This window comes from Leuresthes tenuis, unplaced genomic scaffold (assembly GCF_036924035.1).
Source record: "Leuresthes tenuis unplaced genomic scaffold, fLeuTen1.0.hap1 SCAF_12, whole genome shotgun sequence".
Classification (NCBI taxonomy): domain Eukaryota; kingdom Metazoa; phylum Chordata; class Actinopteri; order Atheriniformes; family Atherinopsidae; genus Leuresthes; species Leuresthes tenuis.
In genome coordinates, this window is record NW_027325366.1 from 1,649,260 (window position 1) to 1,657,885 (window position 8,626).

An 8,626-nucleotide genomic window follows, 5' to 3' on the forward strand; every position below is an offset into this window, starting at 1 on the left:
TTGCACTTTCTCCTTATTTCGCTCTTATTTGTACAAGAAAAGGTTCTGAGATGGAAGTGTTGAGTATTGAAGTGGATCTTCTGAAGCTGCCAGACGCGTGTCCCTTCTTGTGGTTCTGTAGAACAATCTGGAGGACGAGTTGCACACGTTCGGGTATATTATGGCACACGGCTGAATGTGTGATCCATGGATATGTTGATATCTGCAGCTGTGGCCAACAGAGATAGAAATCTGTGTATTTTCTTGGATTTTATGTGATAGACCTAAACAGAACATTCCAAAAAATATCTAAAATCCTTCGATGAACTTAAACTACCTTTTAAAGCACTCATAATGCTGAGACAGCGCTAATGCAAACCTCCTCAGGTCCAGTCTGGGAAGGAACAACCTCCTTACTGCTCTAAATGCAACTGTGCTGCGATTCTTTTTAATCGGCTAGAATCTAATGTCCCAGATGAGCCGGGGGGGGGGCAGCTGTGCCCCTTTTTAACTCGATTTCACATATTTTGTCTTCGATGGCAGATGATTTCCTGGATGATTTCCTTTCCTTTTTATGGTATGTTTTGTTTCTTGCATATTACTGTGGAAAGAACTTTGTTCCACATCCAGTTTGTATGAAAAGTGCTGAACAAATAAATTCTGATGACTCGACTCCACCTGTCAAAATGTTTTTTTAATGATGGAAGCTTTGATGCAGTTTAGAGAGCTGTGGGAAACATCTGAGTGAAGCAGAATCACAAAGACAACCTCAGCCTGCTGAGCCTGTGAAGGAGGCCCCGGGTCAGAACCAGAACTCACTGGGGGGATTATATATCCCATCTGACCTGGGACGCCTCGGGATCCCCAGGACGAGCTGGGGAGAGGGATGTCTGGGTTTCCCTGCTGGACCTGTTGGTTCTGAGACCTCAGATAAGAGGAAGATGATGGACAGATGGATGGATGGATGGATGGAGATGACACTCTGCACTTATGTCATGTGAGGGAAGAAGGGATGTATTTGGAAAAAATATCCAGAATAAGAAGCAATGTCTCAGAAATGAGCTGTTTTAATGTTTTCAGCAACATGAACTGAAGCAAATGAAGCAAAGACACCCAAACACCTCTTTACAAGCTCTCATGTCCAACCCTGAAGTCTGAACGCTGGCAGGCTTTGCTTCACATTAGACACTTACAGCGAAGAAGTGTCAGGAGTAGTCATTAGGAACAGGTTAAGGCATTCTGGAACAAAAAATAGGCATTTGTTGATAGATTTGAGCAGATTGCTAAAGTCTTGTGGACGTCCCAAGTCTGTCACAAATCTGTGATAACAAACTAAGTGCAGAAATAAAACGTATTTAGACGTCTTTAGGTGCACGGAGAAAAAAGAGAAGAGAAACCCAAACAGTCCCGACTCTTTCTGCTCCTCTTCAGCTCCTTCACTCTGACTCATTCCACCACCACCATTCCTCACTTTCTCTGCACTTCTGGAAAAGGATACTAAATAGGATGAAACTAATCAGCTGAACACCTGCTGGTTATTACTGGTTAATTAGCTCTGAGATGACATGTTGTAAACTGGCACCAAATAGATCAACTGAGATTCATTTAAAAGATTATTTTTCACATTCAGGATCGCAAATAAATTGATTTCCCCTTTAAAAAAAAAAGGTCTAAAAATGTCACTGAGTGGTCAGTGGGGGGCAGTGTGTGGGGGGCTCATGAATGAAGCAGCATCTGCAGCTACGCCCTCTGAACCCGTGCGAGTACCAGGAAACAGCTGTGGCTCGCTCTCCACTGTGAGGAGACACCCCCACGAAACCCAGAAGAAGAAAAAACTTCCATCTGATGTAGAGCTGACCTGACCCCACCCCCACCTGAAGAAAGAAGCTGCGTCGGCTTTAAATGGAGGAGGACACATCAACAGTATGAGCGTGCTGTTTCAGGGCGGAGTGACAGCAAAGCAAACTAAATGTGTGATCAGAACCTGCCTCACATCAAACTTAGGAGCAAAACAGAAGCAATAAAAGATCAAAAAGGGAAAGTAGGCTCAGATGAGGGAAAAGACGACACACACACACACACACACACACACACACGGTCCTGTGAGATCAGGAGGAACCTCAGTGTAACTGCTCTGATTTAGACAGATTTTAGAGCTTGGAGCTCCGCCGGTGGCTCAGTCTTTGTCTGGAGAGCCAGTTAAATGCAGAATCAATCAGACTCTCCACTCCTGATGGAGGCGTCACGCGCTGTCCGGCGAGCCCGGTGGGGATATGCTGGAAATGGGATCGTAGTGCTCCTTGGTGTTGGATAGGATGGGGATCCGAGTCCTTAACTCCGGCTCCAGGAACAGCTGGAGGAGAGAAGGACATCAGTCAGCCTCTGGTTTTATTATCTGCTGCACAGATTCTCACGCTCTGTCATGGTTTCAGAAATAATAATCAGTGTTTGAACGCCCCCAAACCTTCTGGTGAAAAAGCCTGCAGTGACCTCTGAGGGGGAGCTGAGCACAGCAGACTGTCCCGGTGAGGGTTCGGCTCCGGCTGCTGCCCTCCTCAGCTGCTTCATTAAAGCGGATAACAGTGAACTGGATTCTAACTGGACTGTACCTTTGCCTCTAACTGGACTGCACCTTTGCCTCTAACTGGACTGTACCTTTGCCTCTAACTGGACTGTACCTTTGCCTCTAACTGGACTGCACCTTTGCCTCTAACTGAACTGTACCTTTGCCTCTAACTGGACTGCACCTTTGCCTCTAACTGGACTGTACCTTTGCCTCTAACTGGACTGTACCTTTGCCTCTAACTGGACTGCACCTTTGCCTCTAACTGGACTGTACCATTGCCTCTAACTGGACTGTACCTTTGCCTCTAACTGAACTGTACCTTTGCCTCTAACTGGACTGTACCTTTGCCTCTAACTGGACTGCACCTTTGCCTCTAACTGGACTGTACCATTGCCTCTAACTGGACTGTACCTTTGCCTCTAACTGGACTGCACCTTTGCCTCTAACTGAACTGTACCTTTGCCTCTAACTGGACTGCACCTTTGCCTCTAACTGAACTGTACCTTTGCCTCTAACTGGACTGTACCTTTGCCTCTAACTGAACTGTACCTTTGCCTCTAACTGGACTGTACCTTTGCCTCTAACTGGACTGTACCTTTGCCTCTAACTGGACTGTACCTTTGCCTCTAACTGGACTGTACCTTTGCCTCTAACTGGACTGCACCTTTGCCTCTAACTGGACTGCACCTTTGCCTCTAACTGGACTGCACCTTTGCCTCTAACTGGACTGCACCTTTGCCTCTAACTGGACTGCACCTTTGCCTCTAACTGGACTGCACCTTTGCCTCTAACTGGACTGCACCTTTGCCTCTAACTGGACTGTACCTTTGCCTCTAACTGGACTGTACCTTTGCCTCTAACTGGACTGTACCTTTGCCTCTAACTGGACTGTACCTTTGCCTCTAACTGGACTGTACCTTTGCCTCTAACTGGACTGTACCTTTGCCTCTAACTGGACTGTACCTTTGCCTCTAACTGGACTGTACCTTTGCCTCTAACTGGACTGTACCTTTGCCTCTAACCGGACTGTACCTTTGCCTCTAACCGGACTGTACCTTTGCCTCTAACCGGACTGTACCATTGCCTCTAACTGGACTGTACCTTTGCCTCTAACTGGACTGTACCTTTGCCTCTAACTGGACTGTACCTTTGCCTCTAACTGGACTGTACCTTTGCCTCTAACCGGACTGTACCTTTGCCTCTAACCGGACTGTACCTTTGCCTCTAACCGGACTGTACCTTTGCCTCTAACCGGACTGTACCTTTGCCTCTAACTGGACTGTACCTTTGCCTCTAACTGGACTGTACCTTTGCACTGCCCTCAGATCCTTTCTGTGGTTCATTGATCAAAGTGAAACTGAGGTGGTTTTTACACGTTTCAAAAGCAGAACTCGCTGCAGTCAGGAGGAACTGAAACAGCATTAATCACCAGCTGATTCTGGAAAACAAACCCACAGAACTTACTGCCGTCTTTGTGCTAGAACACGCAGATATTCCCAGAATTATTTCACGAGAGCTCCCTCCGTTTCCACCCGTCTGCCCCCCCGCAGTGTTGTGTTTTCCTGCTTCTTCTGGCGCTTAAAGCAGGAAGCAGCCCGTTTCACGCGGCTCTTTGCACCAACCTGTGGAGCATTTTAAACTGCTACTGTTCCACTGTTGGGCCAAAAACAGGCAACAGAGTGCCAGCCAGGTCCAACCAGGCTGCTTTCAGGGCTAAAGTGGGGCTCCCTGGGGCCGGTTGGACAAAACCCCCCACAGCTGACGTGTGCTGGCTGTGAACCTGACGTGAGAATGTGGAAGCTGATGTGTTGAATAACCCTGAAAGTTGCCCCATGAAACTTTCTCAATGAATCAGCTCTGCTGTGATGCTGTGAGGAGTCCCCCCCCCCCAACGGCTGCAGTCTGTGTGGTGGTGCTTACTGATATTTCACAGGGGGGCCTCAGAAACTGTTTGATGTTCCTCTGGTGGAAGATGAGCAGATAGGCCATCACAGGCACCAGGAGGAGCAGGGCGAGGACAACTGAGACGCCCGCGATGATCGCTGCTCGCCTGGAGTCATCTGGGGAGAGCGTGGAGCACATTCTGCTGTAAGACTGGAGCTTTTTAGGATTCAAGGTCACAGAAATCAGCTGATTTCACACTCTGAGGTGCAGAAAGAGAAGCTGCGTGTGCAGGCAGTAACTGCTGAGAATACCTTCAGCCTTAAACCTCTGCATGCTTCTGGGCTCTTTTTGCTTGGAGTAAAACTAGTTTCAAAGCCCCCCCCCCCCCCCCTGTTTTAATGCAAACACTGTACAGTCCAGTGGGAAGATGAACGGTGAAACCCTGACTCTGTCCACATTGTACCGTCTGAAGCCGCAGCACAGCCCGTTGGATAACAGCAGCAGCAAACATCCTCACCTGATGCACGGACGGTTTCACAGCGCCGACAGCTGGCCAGTCCGTAGGGTTTGCCATAGACGATGTGCTGCACCTGCACACAGTACCGCTGCTCCGCCTCCAGCTTATCCATGAACTCTGAGGCAGCAGTGTCTCCGTAAATCTGGTGATGAAACAGCTGGAGTCAGCAGGTTCAAACAGAGAGCATTCAGAGAGGGAACAGAACATCTGGGAAGTTCCACCTCTGAAGAAACCAGAACATGTAAAGCTTTGGAGCTTTTTACTATCCCCTGAACATATTCTGCCCTAAACAGGAGGAACGAACTCTGGTGTCAGCTTTACTTAATGTGTGCCGAGCCGAGCCGAGCCGAGCCGAGCCGAGCCGAGCCGTCCTTAGAGGACAGCCGTGGCGCTGCACAGTAAGCTGAGACGAGGCTCGTCACTTCTGTATCAGAAGCTTTGTTGTTGCTACACTTCCTGAACCACAGAATGTCCACATTCAGCCTCAGTGTGCTTCAGACGACCAGGCGCACAACACGGCACGTTGTGAGGTCACCGAGCAGCCAGAGTTACCCATAAAACAGGAGGAAATTCATCTGAGGCAGTTCAGAGTTGACCCAACTGACCGGTGTCTGGAGAAAGCCCCCCCCTCCTCCGTCTCTGTGTGGTCCCAGTAGAGCTTCCACCTTGTTCTAAAGCGTCACTTTCAGTAAGAAAGCCTCTGCTTCCTGTTGAAACCACCAAACATGTCCTGTGCAAGCTACTGTGGGGCTGAACCAGCACGGGCCCACCGGAGTGCTGAGGGAGCCCCACAGACATGAGGAAACTGGACTTCACACACAGCATTAACCAGATGGTGGGAATCTCACCTGCAGAGACTCTCCTTCTTTCCCAAAGTAGATCCGGTGTTTGGCGAAGTCTCCATACATCCGTGAAAGGCTGTTGTTTCGGCTCAGGTGAACGGTCAGAGAGCCAGGCCCCGGGGTCAGGCTGAACACCGGGCTGCACGAGTCTCCTGAACAGAACAGAGCTGACAGTGAGGCCCGGTCCGCTGTGTGCCAGCAACTGGCCAAAAGCATGTTAGCAACAGACAATAATCCCAGTGAAGTTGAGAGGAACAGCTGGGGGTGTTTGAAGACCCTCACAGGTGTAACGGCGTGGCTTACACCCTGGTTAGGATGGTTAACCTGTCAAACTAACTGCAGACAGTCGGGAACCAGGAGCATGACCATGAAAAAGCATTTCCTGTGGGGGGGCAGGTCGTTACCGTGTGAGCTGCAGGCTCTGACCGGGGGGCTCCCCATCCCGGCTCCCTGCACTCGTACGCGGAACATAAAGCAGCCAGGCTCAGCCACGGCAGCAGATATGTTGCAAGAGTTTGAGTGAATCTCGACACATCCTGGAACAGCCGTCCACCTCTCTGCGTCAAAACTGAGGACAGGAACCAAAACCAGTGCCATCAGATGTCAGTCAGCGATGGAGCTTTATGACAGGGACTCCCATTAAAGACTGCCGTGTTTATAATGGAAATAACACTGATTTAATCATTAAAACTAAAAGAAAAGGAAGCTCTGCAGGATCGGCTCAGGCCCCCGTCGGCCCGTGGACTCACCTGCGGTATCCCACCCGATACGTGAGGTCAGCGTCCTCTGAGCCAGGCGTCCATGTCAGCTGCCCCTTGTCAACGTGGACGTCCCGTGGTGGCGGGGGTGTCCCTTCAGATCGCACTGGGACAGGAGAGAAGAGCCCCGTTACCCCCACAGACACAGGCTGCAGCCCTCAGGCCTGACTGAATAAACAGATCTATTCCAATCACAGCCTCAGCCCCACAAAGGACGGACACAGTCGATGTCAAATAGAAATAAAAGAATAAATCACTGCTTAAACCGGGAGGCTACACCAATACATCAAAGTCTGGAGCAGAGAATACGTCCCACAGCACTGGAGAGGCACCAGTACTGTCTCCATGTACATGGAGCATCTGTGGCAACCGCAGGGGGGGTCACTCCTGGCTGTGGCCGGTAAGAAAGGTCTGTGCCAAAGTGATGCAGCAGAGGCTATTAAACAGCACCCCAGAGCTCCCAGAGTCCCCGCTTTAAGGAGAACAGGAGCCCAGCCAACGCTCCTCACAGCACGGTAACGTCAGAGCGGGGCAGGGAGCAGCATCACAGCCTGTTGATGGCCTTGGTCCACCTTTCAAAAGCTGGTGAGATATACTCCTTAGTGGAGTCAGGCAGGGGGGTGTACCTGCACATCTCGTGTGTCACCCAGACTCTCTCAGCCCACACTGCAGAGGACCTCCGGCCGTCCTTGATGCAGCAGATAAGGCAAACAGTTGCATCTTCAGCACATTCCAGGGATCGCTTGGAGAGACCGACTGCCTCACTCTGACCACAAGAGTATGGAGGCCCCCGCCACTCACCACCAGCTGCGCTGGCTGGGGTTATATAGAACTAATTCTATAGTTATACTATGAGAAAAGCTGCAAGAATAAGAGTTTCTGTGATGGGGGAGGCCTCCTCCTGTCTTTTGGTTCTCATAATACTGCTGATGATTGTGTTTGACTGTCTGAACTCGTCTTCCCATCACATTAAATGGATAGAAATGTCTTTTCCCATAACACTGTGTGCCCAGCAAGCATAAACAATATAAATAGCAGTAGCACCATTTTGTTGTCAGACAACTCTGAGCAGCTTCCTGACAGCTTGTGCCGACTTGTCTCTTTCTTGCAAGAAATAAAAGTTTTGTGTTCATCGTCTCCAGCGACTCTGAGCCTAATTTTGAGAGAATTTTTCTGACAAAAATGACGAGTTACACCATGGTCTGCGATTCAAAGAGCAGCTGAAACCGGCACTAAAGAAGAGCAATATCAGGCCTGGGGACCTGGGGACCTGGGGACCTGGGGACCTGGGGACCTGGGGACCTGGGGGCCTGGGGACCTGGGGGCCTGGGGACCTGGGGGCCTGGGGACCTGGGGGCCTGGGGACCTGGGGGCCTGGGGACAGCTGTTTATCTGCATTTTATGAGCCTTTAATCCAGGGAAAAGCACGCGCTTTTGCGCGACCGCTCCACGGGCTGCTGTGCGCGCTCCCGCGGGCGGAAATCAGATTCTGACAGACAATCACTTTTTGGCACGACATCTGTTATTAGACATTTTCTATAGATTTTTTACCAAGAGTGACGTTATTTCAATGTACACAACCAGAAAGAGGAGAAAGAGGAAGACACCGGGTTACAGCTGGGGGCTGTCGCAGATAACACAGCACTTCATGACTAAAACAGACGATTTGGTTCAAATCTAAGGGCCAAATCCGTGTGTAGTCTTCTCTTTGTAACGTACTCACAGGGTCGAAGACGAAAAAAATATCCCAACAGGGACACGGATTCAAACCGAAACCTCGGGCGGTGCCTACCTTGAACAGCGGCTTGAAGGCAGAAGAAGAGAAAAATCATGACTGCTTCATTCTGGATAAATCCGTTTCTATAAGAAAACAGCCGCCACATAACACGCAGACAGACGCTTCCTCAAACATAGGAACACAATCTCTAGAGGTCCTGGCGTATGGAGTAATGGAGCCGCAGCTTCTTCCTTTACTGGAACTCTGAGGCTCATCCGCGTTAGCGCCACCCAGTGGTACGGAGGAGGTAGTGCAGGGCCGATAGGGCAAAGAAATGACTTTACTTTCATTTAAATGACTTTC

The 8,626-nt window shown here is 49.9% G+C and overlaps 1 protein-coding gene across 1 annotated transcript; it reads right to left on the bottom strand.

Annotated features, from left to right (window-relative positions):
- Positions 1 to 1,030: 1,030 nt before the first annotated feature.
- On the bottom strand, positions 1,031 to 8,492 carry ifngr2 (interferon gamma receptor 2). The gene is made up of 7 exons (XM_072397811.1): positions 8,339 to 8,492; positions 6,538 to 6,652; positions 6,193 to 6,356; positions 5,795 to 5,940; positions 4,947 to 5,088; positions 4,466 to 4,605; positions 1,031 to 2,332 (listed from the first exon to the last, which is right to left on the bottom strand). Exons 1-7 carry the CDS (start codon positions 8,427 to 8,429, stop codon positions 2,222 to 2,224), a joined length of 909 nt encoding a protein of 302 aa, XP_072253912.1. The 5' UTR covers positions 8,430 to 8,492; the 3' UTR covers positions 1,031 to 2,221.
- Positions 8,493 to 8,626: the final 134 nt, after the last annotated feature.

Coding starts and splice junctions, on each gene's coding strand:
- ifngr2 (XM_072397811.1), bottom strand. CDS start 8,429: ATGTGGCGGCTGTTTTCTTATAGAAACGGATTTATCCAGAATGAAGCA. Junction 5,089..5,794: donor AAGAAGGAGAGTCTCTGCAG/GTGAGATTCCCA, acceptor TTTCATCACCAG/ATTTACGGAGACACTGCTGC. Junction 4,606..4,946: donor TGAAACCGTCCGTGCATCAG/GTGAGGATGTTT, acceptor CGCTCTCCCCAG/ATGACTCCAGGCGAGCAGCG.